The 27,580-nt window shown below is 45.6% G+C and overlaps 1 protein-coding gene across 2 annotated transcripts in view; it reads left to right on the top strand.

Moving 5' to 3' along the window:
- The window catches only part of DRP2 (dystrophin related protein 2), a 45,276-nt gene extending 22,546 nt beyond the window's left edge, over nt 1–22,730 (top strand). For both annotated transcript variants that reach the window (XM_025276264.3, XM_025276265.3), the window contains 18 exons: nt 1,611–1,879; nt 2,552–2,698; nt 3,145–3,223; nt 4,976–5,036; nt 5,351–5,412; nt 6,749–6,823; nt 7,747–7,948; nt 8,172–8,257; nt 10,094–10,251; nt 10,762–10,928; nt 13,101–13,212; nt 14,713–14,849; nt 15,174–15,239; nt 15,502–15,567; nt 16,401–16,544; nt 18,571–18,808; nt 19,884–20,004; nt 20,317–22,730. In XM_025276264.3, the coding sequence (XP_025132049.2) occupies nt 1,611–1,879; nt 2,552–2,698; nt 3,145–3,223; nt 4,976–5,036; nt 5,351–5,412; nt 6,749–6,823; nt 7,747–7,948; nt 8,172–8,257; nt 10,094–10,251; nt 10,762–10,928; nt 13,101–13,212; nt 14,713–14,849; nt 15,174–15,239; nt 15,502–15,567; nt 16,401–16,544; nt 18,571–18,808; nt 19,884–20,004; nt 20,317–20,441 (2,315 nt within the window). In that variant the 3' untranslated portion in view covers nt 20,442–22,730. The remainder of the gene's footprint in view (nt 1–1,610; nt 1,880–2,551; nt 2,699–3,144; nt 3,224–4,975; nt 5,037–5,350; nt 5,413–6,748; nt 6,824–7,746; nt 7,949–8,171; nt 8,258–10,093; nt 10,252–10,761; nt 10,929–13,100; nt 13,213–14,712; nt 14,850–15,173; nt 15,240–15,501; nt 15,568–16,400; nt 16,545–18,570; nt 18,809–19,883; nt 20,005–20,316) is intronic.
- Nucleotides 22,731–27,580: the final 4,850 nt, after the last annotated feature.

Consider the following 27,580-nt stretch of genomic DNA (forward strand, 5'->3'; position numbering starts at 1 on the left):
GAGCAGGGGAGTTGAGTGTTTGGCCCAAAGCTCTATGTGGCTCTCTGGAGCATCGTGTATGGCCATCTAAGAAGACATGAAAAAGAAATAAAAAAGACTCAAATGCATTAAACAAACTCAGTAAATAAAAGTAGTAGTGTGTTCTTTTAAAACGTACTGCTTTATTCCAGTATAGAGAGGCATGTGACACTGCTCCAATCAACTAGCAAATAAAAATCCTTTCAAAAAATCTTTAAAAATTAGGTGATGATACTTGAGAAGAAAACTGAGTGTGGTTCTTTAATTCTGACCCTGATGATTTCTGGTTCTCTTTCTCTGATGGAGTGGGTCACTGTAGGTCTAAGTTTAAATAAGGCATCAGGGTGGGATCCATGGTGTTTAGCTCCACGTGATGGCCCAGCAAGCCCTCTTCTTCAGATAGAAGCTATGACACTCTGAGACTGGCTATGAATGACCTGACAGGACCCTTCATTAATGGAGCCCTTTGTCGATGCTGTTGACCCTCTTAGTTTGCCTTGAGCCCCTCCTACTGAGTACTAACCAGTACTCAATTTACCACCCAATGGGCCTCAGATAGAACAAGCTCAAGAGAGCAGGGCAATTCCAATTAGCCTGGAGTTTGGGGGCTCTAAATCTACTTTTGAGGGGAGGTCTGAGGGAGGAGAAGGAAAATTACAATTTAGGAGCCTAGGTGGAAAGACTGGGGAAGTTATACTAACCTCTCCTCTGCTAGACCTTCATAAAATGCCCCCCTTCTTTGGAAGGAACCGCACAACAGACACTGGGCTTCCCACATGGCGCTAGTGGTGAAGAACTCACCTGCCAATGTAGGAGATGTAAGAGATGTGGGTTCGATCCCTGGGTCGGGAAGATCCCCTGGAGGAAGAAATGGCAACCCACTCCAATATTCTTGCCTGGAGAATCCCATGGACAGAGGAGCCTGATGGGCTACAGTCCATGGGGTCACAAAGAGTTGGATGTGGCTGAGACAACTTAGCACACACACACAATAGACACTAATGCAAAATTACATTCCAAGGTCATGTGAATAGAACTCTGGATGATTGGCCTTACTGTGCCTCTTAAATATTTTACTTACTCTTTACCTTGCCCATTTCTTAAGAATATGAGGAAATCCTCATGATACTATAGGTGGAAAACACCAATATGGTCTCTTGACTGTGGTGGTGGATCCATGAGCCTACACATGTGATAAAATCACATAGAACAGAACACACACACACATACACAAATGAGTAAAAGTAAAATTGGGGAATTTGGAAAAAAATTTCTGGATTGTGTCAATGTCAATATCCTGATTGTTATACTATAATTTTGCAAGATGTGACTATTTGGGGAAACCAGCTAAAGAGTACATGAAATCTCTATTATTTCTCACAATTGTATATGAATCTACTATGAACTCAAAATTAAAGTTTTAATTTTTAAAAAAGCCACATTTATAAAAGGAGCTCAGCCATAAAAAGTATGTATTTGTATGTGTATGAAAACACACACAGCACACACCTGTTTACAAAAGGCTGTCTTTGTCTTTCTGTGGGCCACCCTTGCCTGGCTGGCCTGACCTGACTTTATGACTGCCCTTGCAGATACCTCTCCTAGACAGCGGATCCAGAATCTTAGCCGCTTTGTGTGGAAGCAGGCAACAGTGGCCAGTGAACTCTGGGAGAAGTTGACAGCCCGCTGCGTGGACCAGCACCGCCACATTGAGCGCACTCTGGAGCAGCTGTTGGAGATCCAAGGGGCAATGGAGGAATTAAATGCAACTCTGACCCAGGCCGAGGGAGTCCGAGCCACTTGGGAGCCCATCGGGGATCTCTTCATTGATTCACTTCCCGAGCATATCCAGGCTCTTAAGGTATGCAGGCCCTCTTCCCTGGCTACCCAGAGACCAGATACTCCACCCAGACCCTGACAGTGTTCCTGATGCTGAGGCTCCATTGTTACCCTGGACTTCAACAGAGTCTCTCCCAGTTTCTCTGCTGGATCTGGGGGCTGGTTTAGCTGAGGGCTTCCCTGGTTGGGGAAGGGCTTCCCTGGTTGGGGAAGGGCTTCCCTGGTTGGGGAAGGGCTTCCCTGGTGACTCAGATGGTAAAGAATCCCCCTGCAATGCAGGAGACCTGGGTTTGATCCCTGGGTTGGGAAGATCCCCTGGAGAAGGGCATGACAACCCACTCCAGTATCCTTGCCTGAAGAATCACATGGACAGAGGAGCCTGGTGGGTTGCAGTCCTTGGGGTCACAAAGAGTCAGACATGACTGAACGAATAACACACATAGCTGAGGTCTCCTCTGTCCTACTGTCTTCTCTTTCCCTGATGTTTTCTGAGAGAAGAAAAGGAAGTAAGGACAATGCCCACCCCCATCCCCCATACACACACATCTTAGTCTGGTTGCCCTAATATGCAAGCATGGAAGCTGCGCTACTAAAACAAAATCTCTGGGTAAAGAGGAAGGAGTTGGTGTGAATGACTAATGGTTCCTCTTTCCTACTATCTACCTGCTGTGGGACTTGGATCCTGGTTCCATAGCTATTCAAGGAAGAATTCTCCCCCATGAAAGATGGAGTGAAGTTAGTAAATGATCTGGCCCATCAACTGGCCATTTCTGATGTGCACTTGTCAATGGAGAACTCCCGGGCTTTGGAGCAAATCAACATCCGGTGGAAACAGCTACAGGTAAAGGAGAAGCCTAAAGTGAGCTATGGGAGAAAGATTCGGTGTAACTAGGCTTGGTGATGGGGGGACTCCTCCACGCCTTCAGGAAGTAAAGGGGCATTGAAATGGGATCTATGTGTTGTATAGAATTTGGGGCCAGGAAACAAGCTTCTCAACCTCTAAACTGCAGGAAGTAATTAAAATAGTCTGAGAGGGGCCTGTCTGCATTTGAGCACTCAGAGTAGACGGGCAGATGAAGAGTGACTGTGACCTGGAGTTAGAGATGCTCTTCTCTGACCTCTGGGAGTGACACGGGAAAACTAAGATTTGGGTGAATGGTGGGAGGATCTGGAACTGGAGAAGAGGCAGCCTTGGAGGGAATTCACAAATATGGCTGGAGGCACCTGGAAATCCCACCCTGGATATGTGGAATGAGGCCACTGACTTCCTGCATATTCTTTCCATAGGTGTCAGTTGGCGAGAGGCTTAAGCAGCTTCAGGATGCTCACCGGGACTTTGGGCCTGGGTCACAACACTTCCTCTCCTGTATGTGAGACAAGCTGTACTTCACTTTGTAGAACCTCAGACACTTTCCAAGAGAGTCTACTGTTGTCTGTTGGGGGCCTGGTGGGAGCCCAGTGTACCTTGGCATCTAAGAAGTAGTAGAATAAAGCAGTGTAGGATAGTGGTTAAAAGGACAGGCTCTTGAGCCAGAGAGACCTGGATCTGAGTCAGAGCTCCTCAACTTCATAGCTGTGCAAGCTTGAAAAAAATAGCCTAACCTTTCTGAACCTCAATTTTCCCATATATAAAAAGAGGGGAAAATATGACCTAGCTCATAGAGTTATGGGAATTAAATGACTTTATTGTTCCAAAAATATTTATTGATGGCCTACTACGGGCCAGGTACCATTCTAGGCACTGGGGCTACATTAGTGAACAAAACAGAAATTCTTAGACTTGGAGAGCTTACATTCTGCTAGAAGAAGCCAAACCATAAACAAATAAGTGTGTGTGTGTGTGTGTGTGTGTGTGTAAAATATCAGTTGGTGACAAGTGTTCCAGAAAAAAGTAAAGCAGGGAAGTTATGGGTTAGGGAGTGCTGGACTTAATGGAGGAGGCATTGCAATTTTGAATAGGGTGGTTAGGAGTATTGTCACTGAAATCGTGGCAACTGAGTAGAAACCTCAAAGAGGTGAGGGAATGAGCCATGTAGATATCTGAGGGAAGAGCAGACTGGGCAGAGGAAACAATACCTTCCAGGATCTTAAGGCAGGGGCATACCTGAGAAACAGCAAGGAGACCAGTATAGAAGTGAGTGAAGAGGAGAGAGAGCAAGAGATCAGAATGGGAGCAAAAAGCCAAAGCATGGAGGGCCTGGAGGGCTATGGTAAGAATTAAGATTTTATTCTGAGTAGAATGAAGAACCCTTGCAGGGGTTTGAGCAGAGGGATGACATGATCCAACTTCTGTTTCAACAGAGTGTTGGGGGGCAAGAATAGGAAGAGGGAGACCTGTTAGGGTACATATTGTGATAATCTAAATGAGGGACGATGTGACCCAATCAGAGTGGAGATGGTGGAAATGTAACTAGATATGAAAATTAGATATGCACACAGAGCATTCAGCAGAGTATCTGGCACATAGTAGGAACTCAATAAATGTTAATGGCAATTCGAACTATTCAATTATAATGACTGGCATGCAGCTACACCTGCAGAAGGCTCTAGTACCCAGGGAAACTGCAAGGAAGAGATTGACCAGATGACTGAGCCTGTCCTGGAACATCTGGAAGTTAAAGACATGGAACAGAGAGAAGCATCATTTTCCAGAGTTTCTCACCATAGATGAGTGGGCAGTCCTGTTCCCCATTGTCTCACAGAACTGAGAAGCTGGGCCTTCTGGGGGAAGGGCTTTGAGTCCCATGAGGAAAGTAGGGTCACTTCATATCCACAGTAGCACACCAGCTGCTTGCAGCTGAATGGACAAAATGACAGCCTGCTCAGGGGAAAGATTGCCAGGGTGGCCAAGGCCACCTGTTCATGCCCTTGTTGTTTCTCTGGCACATGAGGATATCAGTGACAACCTCTTCTCCGTCCCTCACCCTAACATCAGGGAACGAAGTGTCTTCATTAGAAGTGTTTGCCCCATGCTCAGGTCCTGTTAAGAGCTGCAATGAGACTCGGGCATCCCCTTTTGGGCTTAGCTATTTCTTTGGGAGGATAGTACAGGGGAGTAATCAGGGGTCTGAAGAACATTAGTGGCCAGCTTCTTTCTCTTTCTCTTCTCCCTCACCAGCCTCTGTTCAGGTTCCCTGGGAAAGAGCAATTTCACCCAATAAAGTTCCCTACTACATCAAGTGAGTGACCATCTGAATCGGAAACAGGTCAATCATCTGCCCACCCTCTCCCTCCCCTGTCTTTTTTTCTACCTATTCCTTTCACCCCTATCTGTTGGGATTCCTGAATCCAATCCAGTTTTTCCTCTTACTCATCTCAAGAGCTCAATATTCTACCTGGGTAAAGGTGAACCCTTGTGCTTTGGGATCTTCAGGGTTCACCCTTAGATCCTGCTGCTCCTTGTATCCAACCTATCACTGATGGATATGTGCATGTTTTTCTGTGGGGTGGGGGGTGATATGGACCCTGGTGCTATTGATGCTTTTATTTATAGCCACCAGGCTCAAACCACATGCTGGGACCATCCCAAGATGACCGAGTTATACCAAACTCTAGGTAAGAATTCAAGGTTCCTGTATAGGGTGGAGATCTATACAGTTGCCTTTGTCCTATAAGAATATAGGGGAATAGTATTCTAGCATGTACGTATACCATATCCTCCTTATTCATTCATCTGCTGATAGACAGTTAGGTTGTTTTCATGTCTTGGCTATTGTAAATAGTGCTGTGATGAATATAGGAGTACATATATCTTTTTGAATTAGTGTTTTTATATTCTTTGAGTAAATACCCAGGAGTGGGGATGGCTGGATCATACATATACCCATACATGCACGCACACACACATACACATGGTAGAACACAATCATAAAAATGGATGAAATCTTGCCACTTGTGACAACATGGATAGACTTTCAGGATATTATGCTGAGTGATATAAATCAGATAGAAAAAGACAAATACCATATTATTCCATTCATATGTGAATATAAAAAGAAAATAAATGAACAAACCAAACAAATACACATAGATACCAAAAAACAGAGTAGTGGTTACCCGAAAAGAAGGGGTAGGGGAAAGGCAAAATAGGTAAGGGGATTGACTGAATGGTGACAGGTGGAAATAAAATATTGTGTGCATGAAACTTATATAATGTTATAAACCAATGTTGTCTCAATAAAAATAAAAAGAAAGAACACAAGGGAATCCCATCCAATAAGCATATGAGGGTAGAAGTGAGTCCTTGTCCTTTTTCCAGTAGCTTCCTTCCTTTCCTCTCTGCACCTCCCTCAACAGGAAGCTCTATTCTCCCCCTGAGCAATTTTATCATCACATCAGGGAATATGCTTATAGATATATGCTATATCTGCTTTGAAAGACATTATCAAGGCTAAGATGAATGTGACTCTCATGTGCCTTATCTTTCACTGCTAAGATAGACTCACTATTATGTTGTAGATTTTACCCATGTTGATGCACGTGACTATATTTCATTCATTTTTACTGCCATTGAGTGTTCCATTGTACATACCACAGTTTCCTCATCCATCCTACTGTTATGGACATTTGGGTCACTTCTACTTTGGAGCTAACAAAAACAGTGCTGCTTGGTAAAAAAAAAATGTGAAACTCACTGCTCTAGAATATATACAGCTGGCTGGGTTGTAGGATATATGAGTGTTCAGCTTTACTAGGTAATACCAAGTTGTTTTCCAATATGATTGTGTCAGTTTACACTTCCACTAGCAATTCTCATTCATCCACATCTTTGCTGACACTTGCTACTGTCACACTTTTATTTTTTGTCAATCAGACAGGTGTAACATGATATATTGTTGTGCTCTTAATTTGCATTTCCTGATCTGAGTGGATCTCTTTCCATTCTTTGCAGCTGATTTGAACAACATTAAGTTCTCAGCTTACCGTACTGCCATGAAGCTACGCAGAGTCCAGAAGGCACTGCGCTGTACGTCTCCCATCACACTTGCCTTATGGCCTTCATACTTCCTCATCCATTGGCTGTTTCCCACTCCCATCCTACCTTGGCCAAGGTTGTTGGTCAGCTTTGTGGGGACTCTGCAAAGGCTGGGATATGCTGGCTGTGGACACCTGATCTTTCTAGGGCGCTTCTATTTTCTCCAGCCTCCGGACTTGTTTCCAAATTAAAGCACAGCTCTCCTCTTCCTTGTCCCTTCTTCCCTGCCCAACACAGACAAGCAATCTAGTGTTTTATGGCAAGAAGTATCCAGCAAATGGTTTGGAGCCATTGAAGGCTTGTGTTCTTTCACTATCTTGGGGTTATTGGATGTAGCAGCAGAACAGTTGAAGCAAATGCCAATGGTTAGGGGACAACATGGCTGCAGATATAATGTGCCTCTGTCTCCTCTCCGAGACACTGTCCATCCATTCTTCCTGGACCAAGTGTATCTGGCTAGGCTGATACCAGCATTTGGGATAATTAAAAAATCCTCCTGAGGTATGTCACATTCACACAGCCATACACGAGCCTTCATAACCAGTGTCTAGGTTTTTAGAACAAGGTTCATGGACCCACCTATTTGCAGTTGAAATGCATGCAAGGACAGAGAAACTGAAAAAATGGTATGGTATTTGATCCCTGAGAGTTTACCCAAACCCCACCATCTTCTTGAAACTGATGTCAAGGATCATTTGGGTATAGAAATATTTGGAGTTAATTTAAGGGGTTTTCTGCTGCTTTCTCCCTACTTGGGTTGTGTGTCTTGGTAAAGGGCAAGCTTATTTCATACTTACAAATGGTTAGTCTGGAGATGGAGTCAGATTTGGTGATGCTGGTGTCCGTATCTCCCTGTCTAGTCCCTGGGCTTCTACTTTTGCCTTTACTTTCTCTTTCTCTCCTTTCCTCCCCAGTGGACCTGGTAACTTTAACCACAGCCCTGGAGATCTTCAATGAGCATGATCTGCAGGCCAGTGAGCATGTGATGGATGTGGTGGAGGTCATTCACTGTCTGACTGCCTTATATGAACGGCTGGAGGAGGAAAGAGGCATCCTGGTCAATGTGCCACTCTGTGTGGACATGAGTCTCAACTGGCTCCTCAATGTTTTTGATAGGTAAGGGCTTGCTGCCCTGGCAGCCTCCAGGATGAAGTTCCAGTGGGATATCTGGAGTGGACACAGTGGGAAGGGTTTGCTCCCCTGGTGGATCTGGACTCAGCTCAGCTTGTGGTATGGGTGGCACCAAGCCCTGCTGGGATCCACCCCGTGAGGGAAATGACTGCCAAGATGTTAACCCTTTACAGATATTCAAGTTCTCAGTCTCTTCTTTTAAACCTAGTGGTCGCAGTGGAAAGATGCGGGCATTGTCCTTTAAGACTGGCATTGCCTGCCTGTGTGGCACGGAAGTGAAGGAAAAACTGCAGTGTGAGTACAACTCCAAAGTCCGGAAGAGGAGTTGGGTGGAGGGAGGGTTGTGGTGGGAGAAAGAAAGGTGCAAGATAAGCAGAAGTCCAGTCCTATGACTCAGCACAGGGCAAATCAGGCTACATTGTAATGCTTCCTGGTACAGGCTATTGCAAAGAATCTATAACAGCCAAAGGCCAAGATGGGTCTAAGGCCCGTTATCATTCCCACTGTCACTCCAAGGACATTGCTTCCTTCTGATCTGGTGTAATTACTTGATGGGGATCTGAGTTGGGATCCTGGGATACCCAGGACCTGGACTTCCTAGTTCCATTTCCTGATGGATCACCAGGCTTAGCCCTCTCCCAATCTGATGCTCAAACTATGTCACATGTTCTGCTAGAGACTTTCCATAGGATAACATGGGCAGTATGCAATAATCCCATTATCTGGGGGGTGGACAGCATGTAATTCTGTAAATTTAAACCTCTCTGGTGTACAGTATCTTTGTTTTCCCTTCCATCCTCCATCATTTGTACAGCATTTTGCATTTTTCTGCAGCAGCATCATTAGTTGTCAGGTATTTAATGTTCACTGACCACTGTGCTAAATGTGGTGAGTACAAGATCCAGTTAGATGTGGTCCCTGTCTCAAGTGGTTTATAGTCCAGGTGAGGAGACAGAAGTACAGAGAAAGCACTTCTTAGAATGCTAATTAGAATAACCTGAATGGTAAAGGATATGTGCTATATCAGATCACAGAAGAGTAAGGACAGCAATCTAGGAAAGCTTTACAGGGAAGAAGACTTTTCAAAGTACATTCATAGCTATGATGTAATTTATTTCTCCCAACATTCCTTTCAGATGGGATGGACAGTGATGATGTAGTCTTCATTTATAAGTAAGGAAACTTCAGCATAGAGAGATTCATGACCTACCCAGGGTTTCCCAAGCTAGTTAGTAATGGGTCAAGAACTAAACCCCAGGCCCTCTGCCTTCTAGTTTTGTTTGTTTTCTGGGCCTTAGGTGAGGCATGAAGCTATTTGGCAAAACTAATACAATTATGTAAAATTTTAAAATAAAATAAAATAAAATAAAAAAGAAACTCTGGAGGAGGTTTTTTAAAATTGGGTTGGAATAGGGGAGTTTCCTTGGAGAAGGAAATGGCAACCCACTCCAGTGTTCTTGCCTGGAGAATCCCAGGGACAGGGGAGCCCGGTGGGCTGCCATCTCTGGGGTCGCACAGAGTCGGACATGACTGAAGTGACTTAGCAGCAGCAGGGGAGTTTCCACAAGGGCAGTGTTCAAATATAAGTCCCATAGGCTGTTCCACAGTCACTTAGAGTGAATTCTTAGATGACCAAACGGGTTGAATTATGTCCTCTTTATAGAGTATCTGTGCAGTGTTTCTTTTCATTTGTGTGGATAATTGAGAGATTGCTGCAGTATGAGACTACATGGGCTACATGAACAGGAGGGGATAGGGCAGACCGACCTTGATTCATATTCAGGCACCTTTGAACCCTCAACCCCTTGATCTTGCTTCTTGAGACTCTGTTTTCCTGGCAGTGTATTTGTGTCTGGCACTGCTCTCACGCACAGCTCACTCTCTCTTCACCCATCCCTCCTCCTCTCTGTGTTCAGAGAGAAAAAGTGAGACAGACACAAAGAGGGAGAGCATTAGAATGTTCTTAGAGGGCTTCTAGAAGATCAGGGACCTTTAGGTATTCCAGTTTCAAAAGTCATTAGCTAAGTCAGTGCACTCTTACCCTCTCTTCTTTTTCTCCTCTTTCTCCTCACACCATTCCCTGGCCATTTCTGTTGTGGGCTTGGCGATGACTTATGGTGGGGCCAGCAGACCTCTTCAGCCAAGTGGCCAACTCGGGCAGCCAGTGTGACCAACGCCATCTTGGTGTCCTGCTTCATGAGGCCATCCAGGTGCCCCGTCAGCTGGGGGAAGTGGCAGCCTTTGGTGGCAGCAACGTGGAGCCCAGTGTCCGTAGTTGCTTCCGTTTTGTGAGTATGGAGCTAGGGAGGGAGGAAAGGAGGGATGAGGAGACTAAGACTGGGAAGAAGGGAGGGAGGACTCAAAGCTGGGCTTCTGTTCTTGTTTTGCTTTGCTTCAGATATTTGTTTCAAGTTTTATTGGCATATAGTTGCTTTACAATGTTTTGTTAGTTTCAGGTGTACATTAAAATGATTCAGTTATACACATTAACCCATTCTTTTTCAGATTCTTTACCCATACAGGTTATTACAGAGTACTGAGTAGAGTTTCCTGTGCTAAAGTACTCAGATGGAAGGGAGTTTGTTGGGCTGGAACAACAGGGCAGAGGGTTCTCTGGGCTTTTAGGATCAGAGTCCACTAGGACCACCAGGCCCACTAGGACAGGGTAGAAGGTGGACACCTCTAAAGAACAGGCAAACCCAGGCCTTGCTGTTTCTCTTCTTCCCATGAGGGCTGCCATGCTAGGCTCAAGATGCTTTGGGCCTCAGACATCACCGTCGGGCTTCTTGTTTCCCTAGAGTACTGGGAAGCCAGTCATTGAAGCTTCACAGTTCCTGGAATGGGTCAACTTGGAGCCCCAATCCATGGTGTGGCTGGCTGTTCTGCATCGGGTCACCATTGCTGAACAAGTAAAGCATCAGACCAAGTGCTCTATCTGTAGGCAGTGCCCCATCAAGGGCTTCAGGTAGGGAAAACAATACCTGCTGGAGTGATACTAATAAAAATAGGCAATGTCACATATAAATCATATATTGCAAAACGATGCAGGATGTAGTTATATAATTACAACTAATCCATTATGTGTGTGTGTGTGTGTATATATATATATATATATGTTGTTGTATATGGTTGTAATTCTTTCTATTGCATTCTGTTTAATTTTTGAAAAAGAAAAAAAGATGGAATATTTTTCCAGTTATATTATGAAGTATTCAGACCTAGAAAAATGTATAGATAAGCAAAGTGGGGGCAGAGTGGGAGAACAGCCCAGAAAAGGAAGTAATTTGTTCTTTGTTTCCCAGGGAGCATTAAGTAGAACCCAAAAGCTCCAGCATCCTGACCTATGACAACACCTATGTACCAAAAGGTGTGCTGGCAAATGGTTCACAGCCTACTCTCCAGAAAGCAGAAGAGAAACCTGATAGAGCATTGGCTAATTTCCATGATATAGATACTCCCACCGTGGCCAAAGTCAATCTACCCACAGGAGGTCAGGAAGAGATGCACAGTTGTACACCATTTATAGTATTTCCACCACAGGGTACAATAGATGTAGACAACCTCCAGAGCATAAATGATAGTGAAATAGGAAGTGATAAGCTTGAGTATTTATCACCTTAGTTTTTAATACTCTTTGCTTAGTTGTGAGTTTATATGATTAAATTTTAAAATAATAGCTATAGTTAACAACCGACTTGGAAAATTCCTGAAATGTTAACAACTGACTCCCATGAGCTGGTATGAGCTGGCTCCAGTACCCCATGGTGGGCACCCATCACCAAGCTGAAGAAATAAAGAAGATTTTACAATACATTTATATATACATTATATATTTTATGTCTACTAATTTATATATTATAAACATATTTATATAATATGCAATATATTTGAAGTTTCCTTGATGAAATTTCCCTCCTACTCCCACAAAGATAACTACTGTCCTGAATTTGGCTTTCATCATAAAATGCTTGTTTTTATCCCTAGAGGCTCAGCAATAAAGATATGCCTACCAATGCAGGAGATGTAGGTTCGATCCCTGGGTCAGGAAGATCCCCTGGAGAAGGAAATGGCAACCCACTACACTATTCTTGCCTGGGAAACCCCACGGACAGAGAAGCCTGGAGGGCTATAGTGCATGGGGTCACAAAAGAGTTGGACATGACCTCTTGACTAAATAATAACTTTTTTTTGTGCTAGAGAAAAAGCTCTAGCACATACTCTTTTTACAACCAATCTGCTTTCTATAAGCAAATGAGGCACAGAGGTGGAGTTTACGCCACTGGCTGGTGTAGCTCTAGGACAAGATGTCAGACCCTCTGACTGCTCTAAGTCTAGATACTTCACCATGCTATGCTACTAGGTCTGGGCAGTCCAGGAAGGCTTTGGAATTGGATCTGAATGGCTAGTCTGTATTCAGTCATAATAGAGTTATTATAAATAACTTTGAGGAATAACTTAGTCAACATGCCCACAGCTGGCAGAATCAGTTGTCTTCATAATGAAGGTGTACCTTCTCCAAGGAACCTGGTCATACCTGTGAAACTGTACCCTTTCAGGCCACCCTTGTTTAGAAGGCCATTTGATATAATGAGCTCTTTACCCTGTCCCACCCTCCCTTTTATATATTTTTAATTAAAGTATAATTGATTTACAACATTAAGTATAATTGATTTACAACATTGTGTTAATTTTTGCTGTACAGCAAAGTGACTTGGATACATTATATATATATTCAGAATGTATATATACACATCTATGTATATATGTGTATATACACATTCTTTTTTAAATATTCTTTTCCATTATGGTTTATCATAGGGTATTGAATTTAGTTCTCTGTATACAGTGGGACCTTGTTGTTTATACCACCCTCCCTTTGAAAAAAGATGGTGAGACAATGCTATTTCCCAAACTTCCTGTAACTCTGAGCATGTGATTTCATGGAGATCTATGGTCTCTGGAGTAAGACTAGTCAGCTAGTGAGGACTCTGCCACTGCTATGTGTAGGAGGTTAAATGCTCCATGTACAGGAGGTTATAGTTCCATGCTTCACCCTCTTCTAATGTAGGTGTGAATTGAGGGGAAGGTCACTAGAGTACATTGTATCCTCTTTCCCACCACCTCTCCTCTCCCCAAGGTACCGGAGTCTGAAACAGTTTAACGTGGACATCTGCCAGACCTGCTTCCTGACTGGCAGGGCCAGCAAGGGCAACAAACTTCATTACCCCATCATGGAGTATTACACCCCGGTATGGAGCCTCTGGGCTGGGTGGGAGGGGCCAGCAGCTCTCAGCTTCTGGGTGCTTGATCCATTTTGCCCAGCATTGGCTAACTGTATTGTGCTCTCCATTGGGGAGCATCCTCCATACAGGCCTGGTGATTGACTGGTTTGAGGGATCCAGGCCTGTTCTTCTAGCAGAGCTTGTCCTTCATCCTCACCTGGGCTGCAACTGGTTGGAGCAGCCCAGGACATTCTTGGTCATCTAAAAGGCACTCACTATTCTCCTGCAGAGAAAAGTCTAGGAAAAAAATAGAGCAAGGCAGTTCCTGGTGATTAGCCTTTGATCCCTCTATTTAGTTTTTCCTGCTTAGCTTCCTGGATCATTCCTGTTCCCTGGTCTTTACTTGCTACTTTGTCATTGCTTCTATCTCTTTTAGTCAACACCAAAGTTTAAAGTTTGTGCTCAGATTCATTACTCAGTCTCTTGTGGGAAAGGGAGGGAATGCGCTTTACCTGGGTCTCCAAAACTGACTTGGCTTTCATTGAAAACTGGGCCCTTCATAGCCTCCTGAGACCAGGTTGGTCAGCATCCCTGAACTCTAGCCACAGAGTTTCTCCTCTGCTGTGTTCAGGACCCACAGCTCCAGGCTTAGCTTCCTGAGCTAACTCTGCTTCCTAAACTCTTTTATCCCTCTCCCCACAGATAAGACCAAAGTCCCAAGCATATCCCTAGCTCTCCCCACTGCTCTGTCCCATCTCCTCTCCTCATCTCCATAATCCATCTCCATGAGCTGTCATTTCTTCTCTATGTTTTGTTGGCACAGAAACATGTGTGACCCAATGGAAGCAGTGATGTTGCCCTTTAAATTTTTTCTTTTATTATCATCTAAAAATAAATATTCGGCTTCCCAGGTGTCGCTAGTGGTAATGAACCTGCCTGCCAATACAAGAGATGTAAGAGATGTGGGTTCAATCCCGGGTCAGGAACATCCCCTGGGGGAGGGCATGGCAACCCACTCCAGTATTCTTGCCTGGAGAATTCCATAGACAGAGGAGCCTGGTGGGCTACAGTCCATGGGGTCACAAAGAGTCAGATACAACTGAAGTGACTTACCATGCACTGCAAAAATAAACATTTATTAAAATCATACATGAAAACTGGCTTGAGATGGTAGACCAATAATCCTCTAACTCCTGCTCATCTTCTGCATCTCTAGAATTTATGTAAAAGATATCTAAAAGTTAACAAATATATGATCATTGTAAAAGATTCTAATTTTTAGAGGTGTTTGAAGTATAAAACAAAGTCCCGTTTTCTCAGTATGTTCCCCACCCCTCCAGCCCAACTTCCCTGAGGCAACCAGTGTTAATAGTTTGGCACATACCCTTCTAGATCTTTTTCTAGGAGTGAGATGTGGTAAAGATGAATGAGAGTTGATTACCAGTCACGTTTCCTGCTCCAGTGGAGTAGCCACACCTCCATAGAAAAGCCCATTAGGGTGAGTCCCCCTGTCTTGTCTCCCCCCAGACCACATCCAGTGAGAACATGAGGGACTTTGCCACTACCTTAAAGAACAAATTCCGCTCAAAGCATTATTTCAGCAAACACCCTCAGCGAGGTTATCTGCCTGTTCAATCGGTGCTGGAGGCTGACTACAGTGAGACGTGAGTACCGGAGGCTGAGCAGGGGCTGCAGGCATCCTCACTGAGCCTAGGGGTGTGCTGTGAAGGGGCCGAGTCCTGCGTGGGCTAGGGCAGTGCTCCAGGACAAACCCAACTAGTGACAGCACAATTCAGCTGGGGCTTGACCAGGAATCTGACCCGAGAAACAGATTTGAATCCAGTCTCTGGATCTTGTTCCCATCAGCTCCTGCCCAGCTCTCTAATTCGGTGGTGGTGATGGGGTGTGTGTGGATGGGTGGTGGTGAGGAGATAGGCTGCCCAGCTACGCTCTCTTTGGTCTTCTGAGCCTTTGCTGCTTTTTTCTAGGCCAGCTTCTTCCCCGATGTTGCCACACGCTGACACACACTCCCGAATTGAGCATTTTGCCAGCAGGTACCACCACATTTGGGGGAGGAGAATTGTAAGGAGTCCAAGGGGGAAGGGGTTTTCAGTTGGGGCAAGAGAATGGCACCACAGCCAGGGGGATGGGCACAGTGAGTATATGCAGCAGCCAGCAAGGCCCAATGTTTGAGGGGAGGGAGAGTTGGGATAGCCCCCCAAACTCCCTGATTATCCTCTTGTGTGATTAGAGTCCTTGAGATGAAAGCAAGCTTCATATTCTGTGTTCCCTTATGTTCCTGCTCTTTCTTCCCAGGCTTGCTGAGATGGAAAGTCAAAATTGCTCCTTCTTTAATGACAGCCTGTCCCCCGATGACAGCATGTGAGTTTTCACAGCTGCTTATTTGCCAAGAATAGTTCTCCTTGGCCACTATTTGGGAAGGGTATATCCTCAAGGGAAGAGGGGTGTGGTGGTTAGGGTCCTTGACACCCTAAGGAAAGAAGGCTGCTTTCTGGGCACGGTATTTAATGAAAGAAGCAGTGTGCCCTCTATCAGCTGAACTGGGCAGTGAAGGATGTACTGCCTCCCTGCCATCCGTCAAGGTCCCTTCCTGTTGTAAGATCCCATCCTTCTATTCCCAACTCTGAGGGAAGAATAATATGCCCTCATCTAAAGTTGCACAAATGAGCCATATCTTATGCTCAAAATGCCAGTGCCCCATCTTGAGTCACATCAACCCTGGGGAGATATTAGGGGCTTGACTGAAGTGTGGCCAGAGAGATTCCTGGATTCTCTAGCCCAGAGAAGGGACCTGTCATTTCTAGGGAGGTTCCCAGCTTTCTCAGAGGACCTAGGAACTGTCAGTTACATGGAAAAATCCAGTCCTGGGACTGGGACTCAGGCAGGCCACAATTCCCTTGGGGATGGGAAAGTGAAGGGGGATGGAGTGGGGGAACATCACAGAAAGGGAACTGATTTGCTCATTGTTTCCCAGATCACTACAAATAGAACCCAGAAGCCCCAGCATCCTGTCACCCCCAAGCATGACCCTTGCACCTTTGAATACTTTGATCCCTCTTACTGCCGTGTGCAACTTAAAAAGGGACTTCCCCAACGTGTGTCTTGGGGCTTGAGCTGGGAGCTGAGAACTCACACCCTGAGCTGTTTCCCTGTTCAATGCCCGGCCCCTCTTTCCTCTCCCCACACGCACACAGAGATGAGGACCAGTACCTGCTACGGCACTCCAGCCCCGTTACAGACCGGGAGCCGGCCTTCAGACAGCAGGCTTCGCACAACATGGCCACAGGGAGCAAAGGGGAGCTTGAGAAGATCCTAGCCCACCTAGAGGATGAGAACCGGTGGGTGTGACAAAGGCAGAGATCTGTGTGGTTTCTAGAGACAGACAGCTTAACTCAAGTCCTGGACTTCCACATCCTAACTCTGTGGCCTTGAACAAGTGACTTATATTCTGTGATCTTCCATTTCCTCATCTATAAAATGGGGATGAGGAGCTGCTGTAAAATACCTATGTATGAGAGTCATTTGTGAAGATAAAATGATCAGGCATATAATGTGTTAGCCAGTGTCTGTCTTATTGAAAGGGTTATAAAATAGCCCTTTCAATAGCTAAAATAAAAGCTAGCTATACTAATAATTGGTCTTTCCTGTTGTAGCTCAGCTGATAAAGAATTTGCCTGCAATGCAGGAGACCCCGGTTCAATTCCTGGATCAGGAAGATCCTCTGGAGAAGGGTTAGAATACCCACTCCAGTATTCTTGGGCTTCTCTGGTGGCTCAGATGGTAAAGAATCCACCTGCAACATGGGAGATGTGCGTTCAATCCCTGGGTTGGGAAGATCCCCTGGAGGAGGGCATGGCACCCCACTCCAGTATTCTTGCCTGGAGAATCCCATGGACAGAGAAGCCTGGTGGGCTACAGTCCATGGGGTCACAAAGATTCAGACATGACTGAGCAAATAAACACACACACACACAATACTAATAATTATTTGAATCCTTTTAACTCAAGCTGAGTATCTCCAAGTACCCAGGAGATGCGGGCAGAGAGAATGCAAACACAGAGAATACAGAAGAGATGCTGCTTGTCTCTGCCCTCAAGGAACTTCAGTTGTTGGAAAGAAATCCTTATCACTTAGTGAAAGTGGTAAGAGGAGGATGATATTTCATAGAGCATGTGAGGACTGGAAGAGCGAAGGTGAAGATGATTACAGGGATTACACTGATCTCCCTAAAGCACAGAGGGCAGCAGGAGTCTGAAGAGCATCTAAGCCACTTTGGGGGTGTGTCCTAGAATAAATAGCAACCCCCAGAACAGTGCTTCTCAAACATCAGTGTGCATACCGGCCACTTGGGAAGCTCGGTGAAATGCAGGTTCTGATTTGCAGGCCTGGGGTGAGGCCTCAGTTCCTGCTCTTCTAACCTAGAAGTTGCCCATGCTGCTGGCCTAACAGACTGTGTCTGGAGTCGCTAGTCCTTAGAACAGTGCCTGTTTGCAAAGTATCTTTTACTGGTTCAAGACAAGATAAATATGTAAATACAGAGTGAACTTTTAGAAACTTTCATGGCAATTTGACATTGCCATGATATCCAAGCATATAATGAGTGGACTTGTCTTCATTGAACAGGATGTAGACCAGTTTGAGTATTGTTGAACTTTGTGTGGCAAGTGCTGTGTGGCATGACCAGTGTACTAGCCATATGCATTCAGACCAAACACTGATCCACAATGGATTGAAAAACCCCCCTGGTTTTTCCTTATGGGTATTTTGAGAAGTGCTGTGCTAGAGCAGTGGTGAGGAGGCCCTGGGAAGCACCGGAGAGAGAGTGATTCTATTGTAAAAAAGGAAAAAAAAAAAAAAAAGTAATATCTCCCAAAGGAGACCATCTCTTTGGAATCTGTTTCCTTGATGACCCAATGTGGGTGTTTAAAGTGGGCCAAAGAGGAGGCTGGCAGAGAGAAGAGGAAAGATGGGTGATCTTTTGTTTATGTTATGTCTTCCTCTGTAATCTAAAAATCTAAAAGTGGAGTAGGTGAGTCAGCGGCTCGAATGCCTCATTTTTTTGCAGAATGTGTTTCTGCCTGGCTTTAAGGTCAGAATTAATCCCCAAAGCAGCACATCAAAGTGCTGAGAAATTTGTTATACTAAATGTCAGCTCTCTGCGCTGCAGCCTAAGAACAGCAGAGTAAATGACACATACGCTGGAGAGGAAATGGATATGGCCATTAAGGCAAGAGCACGGCTGGAGTGGGGGTGGGAATGGGAATACAAAGGGATTGTTCACACATGGCTCTGAGGGGACACTGGGCCCTGGACAGTCAATACCCCATGAGGACGTTCAGCCTTGGCTTCTCCATCCTTGACAGGATTCTCCAGGGAGAGCTGAGGCGCCTGAAGTGGCAGCATGAAGAGGCCACTGAGGTACCCGCCCTGACTGAGGGCTCTGCCGAGGTGGCGCAGGGCCACTGCAATGAGGAGCTTCTGGCTGAGGCCCGGATCCTTCGGCAGCACAAGAGCCGCCTGGAGACGCGCATGCAGATTCTTGAAGACCACAACAAGCAACTGGAGTCCCAGCTGCAGCGCTTAAGGGAGCTGCTCCTACAGGTGGGTCTGGGGCCAGGGGAAGAACCAGAGCAGCCTCTGGGCACGGAAGGGATGGGAAGACTTTCTAAAGAGCACTGAGCTGGCAATCAGAAAAGATGGGGTAATGAAGGAGCCACTATATCACAGCGCTCGGCCAATTTTCTTGCACTGAGCTTCCACTCTATCCTTCTGTGTTACTTTCAAGTCACCGTGGGGCCTTGGGCAGAGGGAGGGCTTTTGGGGGCTCATGTCAAAAGAACAAATTCAAAGAACCATCCAAAAGGTTGGTTTTGCTGCTTTGATGTTTGCTGGAAAGAAGCAAATTGGCATGCTTGGGGAAAGAAAGATTTTAGCCGTGGACAGATCACTTGTTACTTTTTATCCCTTTCCTCTTTGAGAGGGAGTGTATAGGATGTAGTGTGGTTCAGGAGTTCAACAGCCCTGGAATTGAATATGGTTCTGCCAATTAGTGGCCTTAGAATGTTAGGCAACATCCTTAGCCTCACTAAGCCCCAGTTTCTTCATCTGTAAGACAGGGATAAAAATATACCAACTTCATGGAATTGTGGTAAAAATCTAATGAGATAATACATTTATTGAATTTAGCATGATGCCAGAAATATTAGTAAACACTTCATAAGTGTTACCTATTGTTGTCATTATCCATACCAGGGAATACCACCAGATCTTCCAAGGGATGACCTCTGGATCAATTTCTGGAGGTCTTAACAAATGATATTATGTCATGAACCAAGGATCAGGGGTGCAACTCTATATTTCCAGATGGAATTGGGTTCTAAATAGTTTAATTATAGCTGAAATGACAAGCAAGAGATCTTCTGGGGGCAATGCCATCCTTATAAGAACTGGGAGCCTTTGATACCTGGTGTTGAAGGAAGAAGGTATTTGGTAGTTAAATATTCTAAGAAGTTTCCTGAAAGGAGAAGCCACTGACTGGGGCACCGTCAAAAGTTTCTTCAAGTCCTAGGGTAAAGAGGTGGGCATGAGGTCTCTAAGGACCTTTCTAAGCTCAAGAGTCTGTCAAAGTAAGGTCAGGAAGGCAAAGTCACTTAAGTTATGCCTTACCTCTTTCCAGCCACCTATTGAATCCAATGGCAATGGCTCTGCAGGCTCGTCTCTGGCTTCCTCTCCACAGCAGTCAGAAGGCAGTCACCCCCAAGAGAAAGGACAAACTACTCCAGACACTGAAGCTGCAGGTGAGTTCCCTCAATCCCTTCCTCCATGGCTTTGTCTTGCCTCAGGTCTCCTGCCCAAGGTTCTGCTAGGGCTGGGACTGGTTCCTCCTCATGTCTTTGAGCTTAGGGTCAGGGATGATTGGATTATTGACTGATTCATTCATTTCTTTATTCTACAAATTTATATTGATTACCTCATATGTACCTAGGCATCTTGCTGGGAAGATACACATGCTATAGGTTTATCTTTCAGCAGGCAGCATCCTACCTCGGCCCCTTGACCTCATAAGGGGATCTCTAGTTGTCTTCCCAAATCTCTCTTTTCCAATTCAGATGATGTGGGACTGAAGAGCCAAGATGTCAGCCTCTGCTTGGAGGACATCATGGAGAAGCTCCGCCATGCCTTCCCCAGTGTACGAAGTTCTGATGTGACTGCCAACACACTGCTGGCCTCTTGAGGGAACCAGAGCCCCATCCTATAGTCCATGGTCCTCTCCTGGTCTGGCCAAAGGCTTCCCTCAGACTTCACCCAACCTTCCCAGTCCCCGCTGGCCCCACTCTCCTCAGCTGGAGTTATTTGTGCTCGGGGCAGCAGCAGAGATTTGGTGGTATGCGAGGTGGGGGTAGAGGGGCTAGGGGAGGGAGAGGCATGATTCCTCTGATTCTAGAAATGTGCCCTTTACTTCAAGTTTGAGGTCAGTTCCTTCAGTACGCTTCTGTTGCAGCCCAGGCTGATGGCACTTGGAAGCCATTCAGATGGGTTGCCTTGTGAAGCAGTGCCCATTGGTCCCTTTCCATTCTCCATGGAATGATGGAGATGGAGGGCACCTAATGACCCCAAGGCTCCAGCACTATGAATACACAGAACTTAGCCCTACTCTCTGACCCAACACAAGGGAAGTGAAGGGGTAGCCTGAAGACACTCCCACCCCCCAAAGTACCCCTGAAAAATCTGGGCAATGTGTGTCATGTAACTTCAGCTTGAGAGTATAGCTCTAGTCCTCCTGATGCTACCTAGATGTTGTTTCCTCTGTGAATATCTTCAGTTTCTTCTGCCTCAGTCCCTGGCAGACCTTTCTCAAGGGGAAACAGTTCATTCAGGTTCCTATTTTCACCTTACTTTGGGAAACAGTAAAGAAATATGTAGGGGCTTAGATATTTTCCCCGGATCCTCCTCTTTCCTGAAAGGCTCAGCGTCCTGAGAGACCAACTCTTCTGAGTCGGCCCTCACAGCCCTGGGGGAGGGCTGGCAGCTTCTCAGCAAGGGGGTCTTCTCCTTGGGTGAGGAAAGGAAAGCCCTCCTCTAAACCAGAGGAGTGTGACTGTCCCACACCCTTGACAGATGTGACCCTTCTTTCTCTTAAGTTAAATCAGATGAGGTGGCTGATATCCCTCAGCTAATCAGAAGGCAGATGCAACAGTCCACCCTGAATAGCAGCCCTTTCCTAGGGTCCACAGGCTTCAGATCAGCAAGTTGGCCACTTTCCACACAGACAACAGCAAGGCCTTCCTTTGCATAAAGCCTTTCTTTCTAACTCTGGAAAATGAACCCAATCCTCAAATTTCTTAGACAGATTTCTGGATAAATCTGCCTAGGCAATTTTATCTAACTTTTCCTAGGCAACACATACCATGATCCCTTTATCCAGAAACTATTCAGAGTAGATAATGGGAGGGGGGAGCATCGGGGGAGCAGGCTTGGGAACTTTGAACAGAGTCAGGTCTCATTTAGGCAGATTTCTGTCAAAAGGAACTTTATAACTTAGAATCCTGCAACTGACTTAGTTTGCCTAAGTTTATATAGATACTTAGCTATCCTTCATATCTACTGTACATCAGTACTACCCCAGCCTCACTTACACATTAAATTCTAATACCTCTTGAAGTATTAATGTTCTGCCTTGCTCTTTGTTAGTCCCTGCCTCTGGATGGACAGATAAGATGCCTCCTAGCTGCTCATTTAGGATGTCTCTCCATTCATATTTGAGGTGAGCCATCCTCAAGACCAAAGCAACAGAAAGCCTGTGGCCACCGAGGAATCTAACAGGAAGAGTCACTCTGTTCTCTTCATTCATTCCAAATCTTGTTCCCTGAAGACCTGGTCCTGGGGTGAATTTTTCTGGGCTTCTCTGAATAATGGTTCAGGGGCCAAAATAGAGCAAATCTAAGCTCTACCCACCCTGTGCATAAAGGGAGGAACAAATAGCCAGGCTAAGACACAGAGTACATCTTCTTGCCCCTTCCAATTTCTAAGTCTGACTCAGGGCTTTAAAGAAAGTAGAAATTGCTACCAAGGTTAGAAGGGTGTGAGATGGTTGGAGTGCTCTCTTATAATCAAGCAGTAGCCAGTGGGTAGAACTGCTGGGAAACTAGATTTATCTACTGCAGGGCATGGAAGGCAGTGGCTTTGGTCCAGAAACCTAGGATTGCCTCCTTCTAGAATCACCAAGGGGCACTAAGCCACAGGTTCAGGGTGTCAGACTTTTTCATGACAATTGCCTTAGTGCTCATGAGGTCTCAGGGCAGGAGAACTGGTAATATATGGTGAGCAGGCGGCAGGTAGGCATCAAACAAAGAGCCTGGACATCGGTTAGCAGGCTTGGCAAGGGACCTATATTTGTAGGAGCCTAGAAAGTGAAGTTGCTCAGTCGTGTCCGACTCTAACAACCCCATGGAGCCCACCAGGCTCCTCCGTCCATGGGATTTTCCAGGCAAAAGTACTGGAGTGGGATGCCATTGCCTTCTCCAAGATTATAGGTAGGGGCTTCTATGGTGGCTTAGACAGTAAAGAATCCACCTGCAATACAGGAGACCCAGGTTCGATCCCTGGGTTGGGAAAATATCCTGGAGAAGGGAATGGCAACCCACTCCAGTATTCTTTCCTGGAGAATTCCATGGACAGAGAAGCCTGGTGGGCTAGAGTCCATGGGGTCTGTAGTTCAAAGAGTCAGACACAACTGAGCAACTGAGCACATTAAGGATAGGAGAAGTTTTCTATAGGACTGAGAGCTCAGGATCTTTGAGGCATATGCCTGCCTAAGCCTGAAGAAAGCACATGTTATGAAACAATCTTACCAGGAAAGTTCTGCAAATTCTTTTTCCATAATCTCTACTCCGCCTGAGAGATCTTGGGCTCTTGAGGGCCTATGACAACTGCAGTGGGTCATGGTAGAGAAGATGTAGCTCTCGTTATGTAGGATTTGTGTTATAGGTGGACTGAAGCAGCAGGTCAAGAGTTGAATTCTCAGTAATAGGGTCACTGACACTTTGTGGTCCTGTGTTCACCTTGATGCCTGAGGTGAGTATATGGCTCAAGGGTCCAGTGATAGTCACGGCAGCACAGTTTGCCCACACTACTTCACAGTTTGCCCACAGTGAAGTAAACAGATCTTTGGGCACTGTGAATTCAGATGAAGGTGAGATTTCCTGAGATGTGTTGTGTGTTAGGCCATCTGTTGTGTGTCTTATCTCCTAGAGGTATAGTGTGTGATGCTATGTAGTTTATGGCCCCGCACTGGAAGGGTGGTGAAGGGGGTTGCTGGGTAGGCGGCCTAATGAAAACCTCTGATTTGTGGGATTAGCATCAGTGGTAAGGAAAGTGAGTGTTTGCTGGGGTTGTGGCATATAGTATGGGGAACAGTTAGGATTGATAGGTGATATATTCTTGACAGAATCTGACAGAGGCCAAAAAGCCATTAGGAGGGTACCTCTGCTTCCAGTGAGAGCAGAGTGGAGTCAGGTTGACTGGGAAATTATTAAGGAAGGCTGACTGGTTGGAGGACATCCAGCTGTTTGTTGCATGGTTCCCTAGAGAGGGTCCAACCCAGGATATGCACCCTTCCCTCCAGGATGAAAGGCTGAAACCAAGGCCCTCAAATGCCCATTTCCTTCAAGGCCCAAAATTTGGAGATATTTCCTTGTAGAGAAACTTGCTTGAGTTTGTCGTACTTTAGGGGCTGGGCTGGTAGGCCATGGTAATGAGAAACCCTGAGGTCAAACAGAGGCCAATCCTGGGTGATGATTTCCTTCCAGATAAATTTTAAGGAATACCTATGATGCTTGCGGTGTGTGTTTGGGATCTGGGCTCCATATTCAACTTCAGGCTAGAGCATTCCTTGAACAGGCATTCTCAATGACAGAATCATGGCCTCTGAGACCATTTCAAGCCAGGACTCTCATCAAAGTTCTGTTGACGTAAGTGACAGATAATTAAGAATGTAACTGTCCTGAGACAAACAGTTCTGGAGGAGAAAGGTGGGGGCTTGCCCTAGGGCTGTGGAGACATAGTTACTCAGCTGGGCACCTCTATCTCTGGGCCTTCCTGCCAAAAGCTGACTCTGAGAACAAAGGAATACATCAGCTCCTTGTTATTCTTTAAACACCAGTGACTGTGGGAGAGCAAAAGGCTCAAGGCCAAGGCTAAGCTCCCAGGCTTCATCTCCTCCCACAGCTGCCGCATTTGGAGGGGCACCTGCTTAATGTCTTTGGTGTCCCTAGGGCAGTCTTGAGGCCAGATTGAAGCCTGTGATGCTGCTCGCTGGCTACAAGAGCTGGTGGTCACAAGGGTGGTATTTGGGGAAGCAGAAAAGGTGGCATACTAGTCTAGAAAAATATGGGATGAAAGGGCAGGGCTGGGAACAAATTGGTTAACTTTGCCACTCACCGTGGTGCTTTTCCCCCTTTCCCTTAAATTCTGCATTGAAAGAATAAATTCGTATTTGTTTACTTTGGTTCCTCTGGTTATGCTCTTTGACTCTAACACTCTATATTGTTCCCTTATTTGCGCGGAGGAGGAGAGGGTGGGGCCACAAACCCACAAGAACACTGCAAAACACACCAGAAGAGTCCAACACCTACAGGACAAAAAAGACACACACCACTAGCCTCATCCACCACTGTTACCTGGAGTGGTCACCTCTAAAGGTCCCATAAAAATTAGCTAGTTATTCACTCGTGGAATTAGCTCTTTATAGCAATGGTTCTTCAACACTGTCCTCATCAGTCTGAGGAATATTTCACCACCCTAAAGCAGTAAGAGAAAAATATGGACAATGCAGTGAGTTTCCATAAAGTTACATATATTCAATTTAAAAATGTATCCTTTATTCTGAGATTATGGTTATATATTTTGGGGGAATGTCTGTGTTAAATGTCCCTGTGAATTGGTGGTAAGTTTTTTTTAATACACTTTTCTGGCAAAATAAAACCCCGTCAGTCCCTCTTCCCCACCACCAATCTTCTTTCTCACCAATCTATGACTTCATTGTCAATGAAGTTGACATGAAATATGATGTGAGTCACATATGCAGCTTAAAATTTTCTAGCGGCCATAATAAAAAAGGCCCAACAAACCCAAATGAAATTAATTTTAATAATAGCCCAATATATCCAAAATATTTTCATTTCATCATGTAATCAGTATAAAACCATTACTGACATATTTTATATTGTTTTTTTCATAAGCCTTAAAAATTGTCAGGGGCTTCCCTGGTAGCTCAGCTGGTAAAGAATCCGCCTGCAATATAGGAGACCCCAGTTTGATTCCAGGATCAGGAAGATCCCCTGGAGAAGGGAACAGCTACCCCCTCCAGTATTCTTGGGCTTCTCTGGTGGCTCAGAAGGTAAAGAACCTGCCTGCAATGTGGGAGACCTGGGTATGATCTGTGGGTTGGGAAGATCCCCTGAAGGAGGGCATGACAACCCACTCCAGTATTCTTGCCTGAATCCCTATGGACAGAGGAGCCTGGTGGGCTACACTCCATGGGGTCGCAAAGAGTCAGACACGACTGAGCGACTTTCACTTACACTTTCAGAAATTGTCAAGCAGGGTACAAATTCAGCTGGTAAAAAACTAGAAACCCACATAGAGTCAGGCACTTTATTACTGAAGAGGCAGTAAAAGCAAGGCCAGCAATGGGATCTGTTCCCTGTGTCCCTGTTGCACAGGATGACACTGAAACAAAAGGGGCCAGATGACATGCAACCGGAATGGCGGCACACTGCGTTCCTGAGTAGCAACTCCACACCTCCGCTAAGCAGCTCTATGGCTTGCAGCAGAACCCTCTGGGGCAAGGGCAAGGGAGAAGGGAGGCAGGCAGAAAAATCCCATGCCTCACCAGAATGAGGGAGGCAGATGAGAAACTGCCCCATGACAGCCTCCCTCCAAACAGAAAGCTGAGTGTCTTGAATCCCCATGAGATTGCCTATCTTTCCAGGTTCCAGGAGGCTCATGGAGCATTCTGCCAAGGCCTAGGACTTCCTGCAGTTGAGCCTTGCCTATGTGGAAAGACACACCTCAATTTTGCCTGGCCATAGGTCAAGTGCCCAAAAGCTGCATGTGGCTAGTGGATACCATATTGGACAGTGCAGTTGTGTAACATGCCAAAGTCAGAACCACTGGGCTGTAGAAAAGGAAAACTTCATGATGTATCATGTGTGTATGTTGGGGGTGAGGAGGGAGTCAGGGCAGCTTATTGCTGCCGCCTCAGGGGGGATTGGAGGACAGTGGTGAAGCAGTTACCCAGGGTTAGGAGATGTAGTGGTGGAGGGAACAGAAGGGTGCCACAGATGCATGAATTTGCTCCTTCCTGTTGTCTTCTCTTCCCCACGGCCTCTCACCAGAGCTCTGGCTGCTCTTGGGGTGCAGTATCGGACAGAGGCCGGAACAAGGCTCTTCTACTCCCACACGACGGCCCCATATGTGGCATATGTGCCACGTTCTCTGGTCGCAGTCTCTCCAGCCATGTCCCCAGGGCACTTTTTATATTTCTGCCCTAGTCCTCTGCCATCTTTCACCTGGAAAGGCCTACCTTCTTTTCAAATCCTGCCTCTTCTCCCACAGTCTGCCTATGACAATTCCTTTTCCCTATTCTTTCATCTTTTAAATTCTGGGTTTCTGAAAAAACATCTTGGTTTTCAAACTGTCCTCTAACTTCTCTCCTAAGCTTGGCTTCATTTTCTCCTTCCCTTTAGTCCCACTTTTCCCCTGCATTTTCCCCCAAGCATTCCTTGTGTCTTCATCCCTTCTGCACAGGCCCAGCCCATACATACTGACTTCCCCTTCTCTGCCCTTGGCTTATTACTTTCAACTTGGAATGGGAGCACTAAAAGTGGCAGAGAAGACTTGGGGGCTCATTTCCTAGAGTGGCACCAACCTCATCAATTGAGACCAGACCTGGGTCAAGCTGGGCTACTTCCAGAAAACCTTCAGCTGCCTTTTGGTGATAAGCATTATCACCCTTAATTTCCACATAAGGACACAGAAGTTCTAAGAGGTGTAGGGACTTGCCCAAGTTAGGTAGCAGAGCCAGGATTCTAACCTTGTGTTCCTTTGACTACAACATAATTCAGTGCAAATATTGGAGCTGCCATTTTTAATCACTTCTCTGTACCTTTTCTCAAAAGCCCAATGATGTATTGTGAATATGAATTTGCTTAGTTCATTAGGAATCATCCTAAGAGCTCTTTAGAAGGATGCCCCAGTGCTGACAGCATCTTCTGTCATTTCCTAACTGCAGAATTTATTGCTTGTCTCACCAGTTTCCTTTTGGATTTGAATGTACTTCTCGTGGGAACTGTTTTAATAAAGTGACAGTAA

This window comes from Bubalus bubalis, chromosome X (genome assembly GCF_019923935.1).
Source record: "Bubalus bubalis isolate 160015118507 breed Murrah chromosome X, NDDB_SH_1, whole genome shotgun sequence".
NCBI lineage: Eukaryota > Metazoa > Chordata > Mammalia > Artiodactyla > Bovidae > Bubalus > Bubalus bubalis.